Below are 14,765 nucleotides of genomic sequence, written 5' to 3'. Positions count from 1 at the left end.
GAATTTCTAGAGAGTCGATGATTTCCAGATAAGCAAGTTCACAATCATGCAGGAAGGAAGACAACAATATGATGGTCATGAGCTTTGTGCTTATTGGTGCTTGACTAATGTAGGGATAATTTTTTGTAAGAAAACGCAGTCACTGCTTTCTGCCTCCTCCAGGATATCGCCAGCTCAAAGGCAATAACCTGTAATATTCCCACTTATCCTGCCTTGCCTGGACAATAACATATTTAATGGTGATACTTCATGTTTACAAGATCGTTCTTCGATACGGACAAAGGGCAGTAGTTCTGCTGCTGGAAAGGCTTTTCACAATGTGTGTTATATATAAATTTGAGAATATGAACTTGACTAAACAAGACACCAGTGTAACAGGAAGCATTTTAATTACTACCTGTTTACTTGTTAACTGCCTTGGTTTAGGGTATGCAGTAAATGACATTAATAGAGCCATTAAAGTTTGCTGATGCGCTTTTGGCCAGTAGCATGCATGCTGTCTCCTGCAGACGGCTCCCTTTCTCTGTACTGCTGCAGCCGCCTCAGTCAGCTGTGACACACACACACAGATCAATGGACAATAGCCCACAGCGAATACTGTACTGAATATGGTTTTATTCAAAGCAATTTACAATCCTCACACATTTAAACAGATGGACATTTTACTGCAGCTAGTTTAAGTCCTCTAGCCCAGGGGCAAAACAGCAGGAGTCATTCCGGGATCTGAACCAGCAACCTTCAGATGCATGTCCTTAACTGTGCCATCTGCTGTGCAAACAAACGTGGAACCACAGCTGTAGACAAACCCACACCCTATTCCTGGCTCTCGGAGGTGTTTTTCCTGGTTGTGTCCATCAAGCCCAAATAAATCACATTTCTGACTCATATCCTCCTGTATATCGCATTTCACATCAGGGATGCTATGTGATAGGAGAGGATCTACTGTAGAGCTTTGGAAATCTTAGCTAACATCTCTTAGCCCCAATTTAACATTAAAGGGCATTTCACTGAAAGGTAAAAGCCTTCTAATCCGGACTCTGGTGCCCCCTACCTGCCCTGCACTGTAGTGCCTGCAAGTAAGTATTAATGTGCATATAAACAGAAAGCAGAACTTAAAATAAGAAACATTTAAAACAGCAACACTGTTTTAAGCTTTAATGCTTTAAGCAGAAATTGTATAAACTTTTACATATAAAAGATGAAGTGTGCAGTTTTCTAACTGAAAGCTGGTACATGCCAAAAATCTGCAGGTATTCTACACCAAGACCACCAACCCTGACCTAGAGAATTATACTGAGGAAAGGTACAAATACATATAAATGTATGTGAATGAGACCTGTCTCTGACCATCGACACTATCACCCAGGTGCAGCGCTGCTTCATGGACATCACAGAGCACCTCGCTCCCCCCTCGTCTCCCATCTTCAAGCGCTGTCATCAGATTTGGGGGCGTCCTGGTAGACGAAACACCTGGGGAAGATGCCGATATTTCCGGCCGTGTGGCCCTCCAGCCATTCGTCATTGACTGGGCAGAGAAAGAGGTAGAAACAATCAAGTCTGTTTACCGCCACTCAAACTGCGACACGCCCTGTTTGTCCCTAGGGGGCACCCTTTCACTCTAACCCCATGCTAACCACAGATACAGTGCCCAGTTCTAAGTCCTGCTCTATTTCATTCATCCATCTATATTTCTTATAACCTCTTATCTTGCTCTGGGCCGCAGGTGCTCCGTCAGCTTTCAGCATTAACTTCTTTATTAGGCCTCTTGGCCCTTTTAAGCTTTAACATCCCCTTTGCCTGCTTGCACATGGGGAACCCAATTACTGCACAGTGTCATTTCTCAGGGGCTATTTGAGGAAAGCCGTGCCCAGGCCGAGTGCCTCGCCTCCCCCAGCCCCGCTGTCCCCGTTCTACATTCTCGCCCCCACCGTGACCTGCTTTGTACTCTTCATGATCTTCTGCTTCCCCTTCTGCTTTAAATCCAAGTCAGACAGACACAAAAGCTGTGTTACCGAACTACACCCATGTATAAATAACCCAGCATTTGTCACCCGAGTCTGGGCACGATACACAAAATACGACGACCAAATTGTGGTGCAGTGTTGACCTTAATGAGGATGGTCTGCCATTTATAAATGGCCAGCATGCCAAATAAGCTATGACCTAAATCAGCCCTTAATTAAACACAGACCTCTATGAACATATTCCGGGGTAAACAAAACCGTAAAAGAACAACCAGCTCAGCCGCAATACCAGCTTTTCTGAAGCTTCCAGGCTGTAGCAATGTGGTCCAGGCGTCCCCAGTTTTACCTTCACTCAGAATGTCTATAGTGTCCCCCTCACTGAACTCCAGATCCTCGGGTCCTTGGGCAGTATAGTCATACAGCGCCATCACCTGATATAGAATATTCCTGTTGGAGAGCGGGTCTTCACTCTGAGTAAGAAAAACAAGGGGCCTGTCAGTTCAATGGCCTTTAAATGAACATATTACAAAATGGGAAAAACTAAGCCAAATATAATCACTTTATGTGGGCAAATACCTCAAACTGTGATGTTTTATTATAGATTACAGTTGTTTCATTAAATGAGAAGAGTTTGGGCACAGGAGCCCATTGCGTGACTCCAGATAAAGCCTATTTTCATTCAGAACCTTCTCAAACTGCATTGTTAAGCCTGCTGGTGCTGCAGTATTTCGGTCTCTCTTCGGCATGTTGTCCGTGCCGCAGACGGCCTGCCTATACAGGCCTATTTCTAGAGAGTAGATGCACTTTTCTATGTGAGGCAGGGGCTGCTCAGTCTTTCTGACTTCATGTCATTTCCTGGGGATCTGGGTGGCTGGGTGACATATTTCATCATACTGTAGTTCATCTCCGGTGTGATCAGAACCCAAGGTGCAGCTCCGCACATTTCCATCCTCATTGTTGAACGCGAACCTTATCATTTTAATAGTATTAAATACTGGTGCTGCATCTTTCAAAATGATTATTTTGCAGTTTATACTCAGAATACTGAGAGAATAAAGTGTTTTTTCATATGTAAAGAAGCATGAAGCATAACCTTCCTTTTCTTTGCATTATTTCTGGAAGTTTTATGGTGTGCTACAGTATGTGAAATACATGTTACACAACTAATGGTGTATGAAAAGTGTATCAATACCGTCTCCTTTTTGTAGGGAAGAGCACAGTGGAATGCTTCAAAGCCACTACCCTTAAATGATCTGAATAAAAATAAAATAACGGTTATATTCATCCGCTGTTGCGATGAAGGTGAGCTTTCAGGGGTACATAGTCATTGTCTTTATCAAAGGCATTGTCCTGGTCCTTATGTTAGCCATGATGAGGTGTTTGATGAAATATATTGCCTAGACTTTGTAGAACACAGCCGATTGTTTCCTCTCAAGGTTAACTTTTGCATTTGCTTTAACAACATAAATTAGTCTCTGGGGGAAAAAATGCATCGAACTTCCTTCCAAGGGGAGCCGAAACAGTTCATTTTCTAGCTCACTTGATGTTGCCGACAGAACAGAGCTCACTGAGGCACACAAGTTTCACACTTAGAGAAGCTGATTTCTTAAGGACTCTGCCATCTGCTCGGTGCGATGGCCGGGCTCAGCTGTCACTGTTGCTGTGCTTTGACCCCATCCCGGATATCGCTGATGTAATGTTTTACAGTGATGCCAACCATCACTCACAGACAGGTCCTCATGATGACTACAAAGACCATGTTTAAATATGCTCTGCTAATTTTCTTCTCCCCTAACAACTGACTGGCAAAATGCTTTTGGCTGGCATAGGAAGCACAGGCTGCTCGTTGGCTGCTTATGGAAGCTAAGTACTGCAGATAAAATGGCACCACAGCATCACGGGCAGGAAAGAGTGTGGCTGAATCTCACAAAGACCCAACGCCATCTAGCCATAACGCTTGCTTTTTACTTAAAGGTAGCTTATGTGGTCCGTTTGGTTAAAGAGTATGGATGGACGGACGGTACCTGGCACCACAGCGTAACTCTGCCGGTCTCGGACCCTTGCAGAAGGGAGCAAAGCCCACCCTGCTCTTCCATGGCCTTTAAAGCTGGGGAGCCCTGCTGCTTGTATCTGGGGGGGAGGATGCAGAAGTGTGGCCATTTTTGGTGGCAGAAGTAATGAATATCCTGTTTATCTCGACAGCGTAAACTTTGCGGGCTAACCCAGGAAAGCACGGGGCGGACGCTCTCGGACGCTCGGGTATACCTGAGGCAGAGCCTTTCAGCCGGCCGCCCAAGCTTGTGTGCAATCCGCTCCCGTAGCGCACTGTACGGTGTCCCCACTGGGACACTCAGGGCCACCGTACACGTATAGTGTACCTTCACTATCACAGAGCCGCCTTCTCCCTCCGGAGCTGGGCTGGGCTGAGGTGAAAGATGAGAAGTACATAAGAAAGAGAATAACCTTCAAAACAACACATGGGGCGTCCATTGTCTATGTCCTACACTTATTGTTTCATATTGTAATACCATACATTTCCTGTCCATTTATTATAAAAAATACCATATATTAACACATCCGCCAATAAAGTAGTACACCATGCATTTAAAAATTTTCTTATATAACCAAACACGGCCTCAGTAATTACATCTACGACTATGGATGATAAGAATAAAATCAATGAATGGCATTAGTATTACTTTTATATAATTAAATGCATTTCAATTACATTGTTAGGCTAATCCTTGCTCAATGACCAATACAGTATTGGAGTCTGGTTTCCTAAAGTTAAGTACAGCTATATCCTCATTAGTTGTACAGGCCCGATTAAGAAGCACCCTGGGGTGTCATACTGAGCCCTGGGGGGGGGCACATAACTGACAGGCACAGGAAGCACTCTTCAAGCAATCGGCTAACACGTATGGAAATAGGTCCAAGTGTTCTTCCCATAAGGAGATCAAGGCATGCATTTGATATCATATGATGTTTATATATGGCATCATTAAACACATCCTGCTATCCTTCTTTTGTATGTATACATTGATAACCCTGTCTTACTAAATCCCAATTACTGTTCAGATGCAGCAAGGCTATGCTAAGAGCAGACATCTTATACAAATGCAGTCGCGCTTTTTTATTCACCAGCTCAGCTCCGCTGCCAGCAGCACTGGGGTATTCAGGTGGAGTCACAGAGGAGAAGGCGCAGTAGGTGCAGGAAGGATCCGATGCAGCCGGTAGAGTCACTGCGGGGGAGACATACCAAACCTCATCGGTCCATCTGCGCCATGCTCTATTTATTATGCGGCAAACAAGTGTGTCTCATGGGTTCAAACGGCGCACTCATCACCGAGTGGCAAGGAACTTATATTACAGAGCAGCTCAGTAACTGACTGTAAAAGCATTAATGGTGGTGTTGGTGTAACGTACCCGACTGTGCTGATGCAGGGCTGGGCTGCGGCAGTGGCCGAGCTGGGGGCTTGAGGCCTGGTGGCAGTGGAATCCCGTTGGGGATCTGTGGAAGACTGATTTAGTGCCTTACACCCAGTTCAGAAACCAGGGAGTCAGAAATCTGAAACAGCAGCGTTAATGTACTATCTGCTCTTCAACTGGAATTACTGGAATGGGCAGTAATTGAATCTGGAATGCAGAAAATGTGTCACGTGCTTGAATGTATCAGATAGTTTGCCTTCAGCTGTCGGGTTTGATCGTCAAGATTAAAATCTCCACTGTGGCAGTTAGTTAAACCAGAGAGTCTCTGCTGGCTGCTACATAAGCGCCACGGTCGAGGCATGTGGGAGATACACTGCAGCCACATAGACAGAGACTGAGACAGAGACAGAGACTGCCTGTGTCTCTGTTTGGGTCGCAGACTGATACTGTAGTAGGCATGACAACAGTAGGAGGACGCAAGCATGGGTAAAAAGGGGTATTAAAAAGTAACTAACCTTTCCTTTCTTTTTGCCTTTGATTTTGTAGATGTCCAAAGGATCGAGCAGTGAGAAGGGGAGCAGGCCTTTCTAGAAAAAAGCCAGGGGACAAGAAGAATGACAACGAGGACTTATGGCACATGTAACAAAAACGGAGAGAGAAAAACACCCAGAAGCGTCTCTGGTGTCTCCCGTACCTGGCCGTCGTAAATGACGGTGGCGAGTCCATCTGCACATTCATTGCTGAAGACAAAGACCACCTCCCCTTCGCGTACGGTCAGCTGCTGGGGACCCTGGGCTGTGTAAGCACTGCGAAGGCGCATGTAGCGGGATTCCCTGTCACACCCAAAGAGAACACTCCAGTCACCGTCTCTGAAAAAGTGTGAGGGCCAATGGGGGATCGCTTTGGGGGCTTTCTTAGGGATCCACCCTCCCTCTGCAACAATGACAAAATCAGCATTCATGATATTTAGCAGTCAAATGTTAGTGGTGGAAAAAGAGGGCATTAGGGAGCTATCAGGAATATAGAAAATGAGGGCTGGACTTATATACATAAAGAGTCACTCTCAGTGAAATAATGCCATCTGCACTCGTAGTTAGAGTAGCACAACAACATTGTCCACCTTCACTGATTCAGAATAACCACTTAAATATAAACAACCACATGCATCACCTATAATGACCTGTGGCCTGTACTACGAAGCGGGGTTACTGGCTTATCGGGGTAACTTGTCGGATTTAAGGTAATACAGTTTAAATGGACTTCATATTCGTTCACTTACTGTACATTTTGCCCAGACTACCTTAAAACCCCGCTTCATAGTACAGGGCCCAGAAGTTAAAAAAAAGAATTTAATAATGTTAATAATGACCCTTTAAAATCCCAATATTATGTAGACTGCAGTGAGTTCAGTACCTTGGTTTAAATTTTTTTATGATTCATCTTCTAATTTAGCAGTTAATTTAAGTAATCATATAAAAGAATCTTGTAAGGTTTTTTTTTTAAATTATAATGTCATGACTTTTATGGTATTTTGCTTACATATCCATTTGCTTCTAAAATGTGACCAGGAATAAATTTCAGGTAATAAATGAAAAGCAAATTTCCAAAAGTCACTCAACCCGTTTTTGTTGTTTTTCAGACCGCCAGTGACCTAAAGTCAGGCGACCCCGTCATATGTCACAGTACTGGGAACCAATCCTCATGTAATCCAACAAAGAACTTTGGTCACATTTCCAAAATTCCACAGAAATTTTCTTGAAAACAGAGTGAGTTTTGGAAATTTGCTCTTCAAATAATTTAAATAAAATACTGGAAACACATTAGCAAGCCTTCTGACCGATAAACAGGTACAGATATTATGTCATTGTCTTCATGCAATATATAGATTACAGTGCTAGTTTCATCCCAGTGTGTATACTCACTGGGCTCCGTCTGCCTGCGGCTCATAGAATCCAGGTTGCTGTGGAAGTCAGAAGAACGTTCAGAGACCAGAGAGCACAGATGTGAACCTGCTGACATTTGCACAGATAACAATGACCCTTACCTGCATCCTGAGAGGCTCAAAGCCACCAAAGTCATCGTTAGGGATCACAGAGGAAATGACCTGTGTATGCATGCAGAGCCATACTGTGCCATTAGGGTGGTGATGTACTGTAACACTGATCAACCTGCCAACGTATACTCTGTCAACCAAATCAATGCCGTTTCACCACGGCACAGTGTACGTACCTTGGCTTTGCCTAAAAAGTCTCTCAGCTGCAGCTGTTCTACATCCTGTTTCCTGGGACGAAACACCTCTCCCTCTGGCACCAGAAGAGGGGATAAAATGTCTTTTCTCTGTATACGTGAGAGCACAGGAAGTGGGAGACACATAAGTGCTTGTATAATATGTTTTTCTAGAACACTAATCTCTCCTATTGACTCTCAAATGCAAAAGTAACAGAAAGGAACCCCAGATTGCATGGAGTACATCACTCTCGCTTACCGAGAGACTGTCCAGGGCCATCTCCACAATCCCTCCACGTGCTCCTCCCTTTTCCTGGGATGCTGTGGCCAGGATGTTCCTCCCCTTTTCCCACAATCCCATTCGACTGTACACCGCCGCTGCATTGTACAGCACCTTTCCAGTACAGGAGACACAGCTTTGTGACCAAAATATGTAGAATTGGCTAATTTAGCAGCACTGGTTCGTAATGAAGAGTGAATATTCCCTAGCATTTAACGGTATATGTGCGCCTACAATTAACTCCACCTGGTATCATTGCAACATCACTGACAGCAATCAGGAGGGCATAACCAGAAAACAGACAGCCTTTTTTATATATACAGACGCTCCTCTACTTACGAACTTTCAGACATACGAATGAAGAGGACTCTAAGTCCAAATTGTGTTCATTGGGCTCCAGTTTCCTGTCTGCAGCATCAAATTTTTTTTCTGCATGTCAATTCCACCTAGCCTGACTTCTGGCTGCAACTCCCGCTGCGCATTAGCGTAGCGTGCATACTCCCAGCATCCTAGTTCTTTGTACTTGTGTATACCCTTAAAATAATGTTTAATAACGAGTTACGAACATATCAAGTTACGAACGGCTGTTTGGAACGTATCTCGTTCGTAAGTAGAGGAGCGTCTGTATACTTTAACTCTTCTAAGTTATTTTTCTCAATTATTTTCATTCTTTCCTAATCTCTCACTCTTGCTCCTATATTCACAAACACAAGCTCACACAGACATGGCAACGTGTACACAGCCACGCACTCATGCACACACATCCCCCAAAAATGTGACTCAGTCAGTCTGAAATCACTGCACAAGAAGAAAGAAAAAGTAAACTAATGTCATGGGCAAATATTGTTTGCTGTTGCTCATGTAACACTGGGATCTGCTTTCTATTAGGTACTGAGAGAAGAAATACCTGTGCAACAACAGATTGTAGGTTTCATGAGTAAAGTAATCAGACAACAGTCACATTACATGTATCTGTATATGGGTCAGCAGTACTGACCTGCCAGCTGTATAGCTTGTAGCGAAGGCCGAGCTGTCTGTAGTCAATGACAGCATTCTCCCTCATATGCTTCTGAGCCCAGATACAGTCACCCAGAGCTTCCTCCAGCCTGGCGAGACAGAAAGGGTCACTTCCATGGCATCCTCACTGCCAGCACTTACAGTAAAGGCACCCAAGCTACACAGGATAACCTCTGCATGGACAGCATTTCACAACTTAAGATCTTTTCAATTAAATTGAGAAGCAAATATGTACATATATTTAAAGCATAGGTACCATTGATGCTTACTTAATGCATTAATTAACCAGTAACTAAGTGTTAGTTATGTACTCATCCCATTGCTTTTTTATCATTAATAAATCATGACAGTTTATGTACTATTTAGTACTTAACAAACCCTTAGTTACTGGTTAATTAATGCATTAAGTAAGCATGTACTACTACTTTATTCATGTGTCAAGTAAAGTTACTGACAACCCTTACATTTGGCTTAAGTCATCTGGTCAATGAAGAAATCATGCTTTGTGGATGATTAACCACCCTGGTCTCTGATGAAACACACCTTATCTCAAACAGATAGTAACTCATCAGGTAGGATGGAAATCTGCTGGATATTGACAATCTTTGACCAGGGTTGCCTACCCTTGATCTAAATTAAATATTCAGCAATGGAGCAGCAACTGCGACTTCCCGGTTTTGATGAACTATTACAAATCGAAAAATGAACACTTTGGGCTCCATTTTCCACCTGTTCAAAGCGCACAGTTTTGTACCAGCGCATCGCTCATTTTCACACCACGCGTGAACACCGCCAAAATAGCAAATGATTGTACTGTATGCCCGCTTTCTGCTCTAAGTGTTTTTTAAATGAGGCGTGGCGTGATGCATTGTTGGCACGTTGCTATTTTAAGGCAGTGAATTGACATTGTGCTTTTGACCAACAAAAACCATGTCTAAAGTCAGTGGTGTATTGTTAAATGGTATTTACGATGCTCGTTACGTTACCCACTAAAAGTGCATTAATGGTTTTCATGTTATTTTATTTAATTTAATTTATAAATGTTATTTTTTTTTATAAAGTACATCTGATTCTTTCACTTAATCGTACGGTTTAATGAAACACCAGATGAAAATAAATTATTAATTAAATATATTAAGAACAGTCCGTATCATTAAAAAAATCTTTTGAGTTCATTATCAGAATTAAGCATGTACTGTAATTGAAAGGACATTTGGATTGCTGAAAATTCGTTTCGGATATTTAGAAAGCCAGGTGTAACATTGCAATGCAGCCCCCTGAAGGTCGCTGCATTCTTTGTGACACGTTGCATTTTGTGTAACATTGTCATGCGTGATGGATGCCTAAATGCGGACACATTAGAGGACTTTAGAAGGTGTATACAGGAGCGTATGCTGGCAGCAGATCAGGCCAGCCGTTCCTCTCTGGTTGAGCAGCGAGATTCTGTTTTCACCGTCTTCTGACATCATTATTTCACTTTTGGCACTGCGAGAATAATCTGGTGATGCCAAAAAATGCAATTCAAAAAAGATATGCTCTCCTCTACCTCATCCCACACCTGCTTAACCTCGAAAGACTTTGGTGAAACAGTGCTGCTCCCGTACATGAGGTGCTCACGCCTTTTCTGGCCTGCTTGGCAAACGCGGCATTGTAATATTAATCTGCAGTACAGCATACACTGCTGCCTTTTAAAGGTGAGGTGATATGGCATTCCTATTGGTTCATTGCATGTTACGCCCAAAACACGCCTCTGAGGAATTAAGTGAGTCAGGAGGACCGTTTCCTGCCTTGCGGTAGTGTCTGGTTTTCCCGGCATCAAAAGAACGAAATGGATTTAGACACACCCGTAATGTTAATTCCACTTTACGCTTAGCGTTAGATCATCAAAGTAGAGCCTTTTCTGTCGAATTTGAGAAACATCATGAGCCATTATGATTTCCGAGTCAGCTGAATCTGCGTGGCTGATGATTGCTGCAGAATTAGGCAGGCTGAGCTGTGAAGCCAATCCTACCGGTCGGCCAGCATATGGACTCCGGCTCTCTGGAAGAAGCCGACTGCCAGGTGCTCATCCTTGGCGATGACCTGATCCAGGGTCTGGTTGGGGGAGCGATGACACATGAGTGTAAGAATGCCGCATACCTTTACACCTTTCAGCAAAAAGGAATTCATCGTTGGAGAAAAAAGAATGCAATACTACAAATTCAGCTCTGAAGAAAATTAAGAGGCCACATTTTTTTTCAGTCATTTGTCAATTTACAGGTGTGTTATACACACACACACACACACACACACACACACACACACACACACACACACACATGTAATCATATCTTTTTGGGGGCCACTCATTCATTTCTGTATAAGTAACCAAACAAAATACAAGAGTTTTTGCATTTTTAGTTCTTTCATTGCAGTCATGGATTTTTATCAAATAGAGTTTTCCCTTATGGGGACATTTGGTCCCCACAAGGTAAGGTGTATCTGGACCACACACATATACCAACTCCAGCCTGGCTTTTCCCTGCTTCTCATTAATGAAGGGCCTCTCCTTTAAGGGACTTCAGTCCTGCATCTAGGAGCCTGTTATAAACTGTCCTAGCAGTGCATTTCACACCACTTAATGTTTCCCATAATTTTTTAAGGTCACTTGAGGTTATCCTCCAATTTATGAGGCACTACCGAATAAGCTAATGGTCATCTCTGGTATTTATAAAGTCACTTCCGCCCCTTTACCTGCCTATTTTTTGTTATTCCCAGTGTCTCCTGCTTCATCTTGTTCTTGTGTACTGCCGTCTTATAAATTTGAACCTGGAAGTAACCAGCTGCGCAGTGTAGCCTCTCCCAGCAGAACCAGGATTAAACTGGGATTTAAAAATGCACATTTAAAAAAATAATAATAATAAAAAAAACATTGAGCAGTCTCTTAATTTTTTACAGAGCTGTATGTAGTAGGGTCACCTGCCCCCCAGTTGTGTCCGGACCCTGCCCCCTCCTCACCTTGATAGCAGGTTCCAGTTGGCCCAGGGCCAGATATGCGGCTGCAGTCAAAAAGAGCGTGCGGGACGTGGGCTCCGTGATCTCCTGCAGCTTGGTAAGCGCACCCTGCCAGTCCCGTCCATCCACGGCCTGCACCGCCTGGTCCCACAACTGCAGCAGCTCCGTGTAGAGCATGGTCCTCTGAAGGCAGGAGAGGGGATGCGTGTGAGCAGAGGCAATTCGGGGGACATTGGGGGCCCTAGGCAAAAAACTCCATGGGCCCCAACGCACCCCGCCCAACATGGTAAAATTTATGACCATTATTTTAGCATGAAGTCTAAATTAATAATATTAACAATGAGGATTTAACAATTCCTTTATTTTCACTTTACTGTGAAAATACACAAATACAGCGGATTTCTTGTTGCAATGTTCTATGCAATCGGCCCAGCTTGGGGGCCCCCCTCTCAGCTCAAGGGTCCCCTCTCAGTTCAGGGCCCCCCCTCTCAGCTCGGGGGGGGGGCAGGCAGTTGCCTGCCTTGCCTGTCCTATCCCTGCACCTCCACAAATGAAAACAAAAACCTGGCACTGTGACCTCTGCTTCCTGAAAAAGCCGCTTTACACGCTGCTATTTCAGACAAAACTGAAATAAATATACTAAGAAAAATAAATTTCAAATAAAGGAGAAAATGCAGCTACATTTTTGTTTCAAATTAAAATGTTTTTCAGTCCCGTTCAGCAGAAGTTAACAAGCTCCATATGCTGAATTGAAAACATTTCTATTTGCCAAACACACCTCTAGACAAGTATTCATATTACAGTTACAGTCTATTCTGTTTATGAAAAGCATGATTATTCCTGTTTATTTACCTTCAAGTTGTCTGGTAAAACCGCCCTAACAGCTGCTGAAGTGCAAAAAACAAAGTGGAGATATTTCTGCGCAGCAAAAGCGGTGCTTGGTGATCCTCAGCCAGGTGGACATGAGCTGGTGAAGGCAGCGACTTCCACAGATAGCGAGGTACCAGGAAGTCCCTTTCACATTCCTGAAAGAAGGGGGTGGGAACAAGCACGACTGGTCTGGCACCAGGAGACAGGAGCCGATTCAATAGGAAGTGCCAACAAGGAAAAAAGCACAATGACTCATGGAGGGAGAGCTGAACGAACAAACAAATCCAGAGGCTTACGTCACACTTCATCTGTATTGCTTTTGTCTGAAATGCACTTCCACAAAGCACTTTGCAGCTAAAAAAGATTGAAATATGAACTTCATATGTCCAGGAATGTGGCTTCACCAGAACTGGGGTTTTCTCTACTACAATGACTAGGGCTGTCAACCGATAACCAGAAAAAAACTAACTGGAAAGATCTTGCATATTTGAGCAGAAACAAAAGATTATATGAAAACTGCTGCAAGTTTGAACTGCTAAAAATGAGGATGCAGGTACAGAGATTCCATCTTACTTTCTTTTCACCAAACATGGTGAAGAATCCCTCCTACAAGCTTCTTAATACCACAAACATGCTGTGTACCTGAGTCATTTTATCAATTCTTTTTGACAATCTCCTTGGATGCATCCATCCTGGTAAAAGGTACATAATGTACGTTCTTTGGTCCAGAAAATAATAATGCAACTTAAAATGCAATTTTTATGATTTAGTAACTTATTTAGTTAGTATTGTTAAAAGATTAATAAAATGTAAGATATATCAGCTCTTTTAATATACAGTAGCCATGGTTTTGAGAATGATACAAATATTAATTGTCACAAAGTCTGCTGCCTCAGTTTTTATGATGCCAATTTGCATATACTCCAGAATGTTATGAAGAGTGATCAGATGAGTTGCAATTAATTGCAAAGTCCCTCTTTGCCATGAAAATGAATTTAATCCCAAAAATGCATTTCAGTCCTGCCACAAAGGACATGCAGACATCATTTTAGTGATTCTCTTGTTAACACAGGTGAGAGTGTTGATGAGGACAAGGCTAAAGATCACTCTGTCATGCTGATTGAGTTAGCATAGCAGACTGGATGCTTTAGAAGGAGGGTGGTGCTTGAAATCATTGTTCTTTCACTGTTAACCATGGTTACCTGCAAGGAAACACGTGCAGCCATCATTGCTTTGGACAAAAGGGCTTCATAGGCAAGGATATAGCTGCTAGGCAGGTGTGAGTGCATCTGCATGCACAGTGAGGCGAAGACTTTTGGAGGATGGCCTGATGTCAAGAAGGGCAGCAAAGAAGCCAGTTCTCTGCAAGATAAACATCAGGGACAGACTGATATTCTGCAAAAGGTACAGGGATTGCACTGCTGAGGACTGGGGTAAAGTCATTTTCTCTGATGAATCCCCTTTACAATTATTTGGGGCATCCGGAAAAAAGATTATCTGGAGAAGAAAAGGTGAGAGCTACCGTCAGTCCTGTGTCATGCCAACAGTAACGTATCCTGAGACCCTTCATGTGTGGGGCTGCTTCTCAGGCAAGGGAGTGGGCTCACTCACAATTTTGCCTAAGAACACGGGCATGAATAAAGAATGGTACCAAAACATCCTCCGAGAGCAACTTCTCCCAACCATCCAAGAACAGTTTGGTGACGAACAATGCCTTTTCCAGCATGATGGAGCACCGTGCCATAAGGCCAAAGTGATAACTAAGTGGCTCAGGGAACAAAACATTGACATTTTGGGTCCATGGCCAGGAAACTCCCCAGACCTTAATCCCATTGAGAACTTATGCTCAATCCTCAAGATGCGGGTAGACAAACAAAAACCCACAAATTCTGACAAACTCCAAGCATTGATTATATGCAAGAATTGGCTGCCTTAAGTCAGGATTTGGCCCAGATATTGACTGACAGCAGACAGGGCAAATTGCA

At 43.3% G+C, this 14,765-nt stretch overlaps 1 protein-coding gene across 2 annotated transcripts; it reads right to left on the bottom strand.

The window, feature by feature from the left end:
* Positions 1 to 595: 595 nt before the first annotated feature.
* Positions 596 to 13,048, bottom strand: noxa1 (NADPH oxidase activator 1). Of its 2 annotated transcripts, none has more exons than XM_023838373.2 (16): positions 12,763 to 13,048; positions 11,914 to 12,093; positions 10,928 to 11,010; positions 8,897 to 9,005; positions 7,879 to 8,013; positions 7,623 to 7,730; positions 7,438 to 7,497; positions 7,316 to 7,353; positions 6,088 to 6,235; positions 5,909 to 5,980; positions 5,391 to 5,475; positions 5,106 to 5,206; positions 4,230 to 4,387; positions 3,989 to 4,094; positions 2,311 to 2,434; positions 596 to 1,525 (listed from the first exon to the last, which is right to left on the bottom strand). In XM_023838373.2, exons 2-16 carry the CDS (start codon positions 12,085 to 12,087, stop codon positions 1,425 to 1,427), a joined length of 1,602 nt encoding a protein of 533 aa, XP_023694141.1. In that variant the 5' UTR covers positions 12,088 to 12,093; positions 12,763 to 13,048; the 3' UTR covers positions 596 to 1,424. The 2 variants fall into 2 exon arrangements, with proteins under 2 accessions (XP_023694141.1, XP_023694142.1); XM_023838374.2 differs by having other exon boundaries at positions 6,088 to 6,226; positions 12,763 to 13,042.
* Positions 13,049 to 14,765: the final 1,717 nt, after the last annotated feature.

This window comes from Paramormyrops kingsleyae, chromosome 2, assembly GCF_048594095.1.
Source record: "Paramormyrops kingsleyae isolate MSU_618 chromosome 2, PKINGS_0.4, whole genome shotgun sequence".
Lineage (NCBI taxonomy): Eukaryota > Metazoa > Chordata > Actinopteri > Osteoglossiformes > Mormyridae > Paramormyrops > Paramormyrops kingsleyae.
The sequence above is the reverse complement of the archived record's forward strand: the minus strand, read 5'-3'. Positions and strand labels throughout refer to the sequence as shown.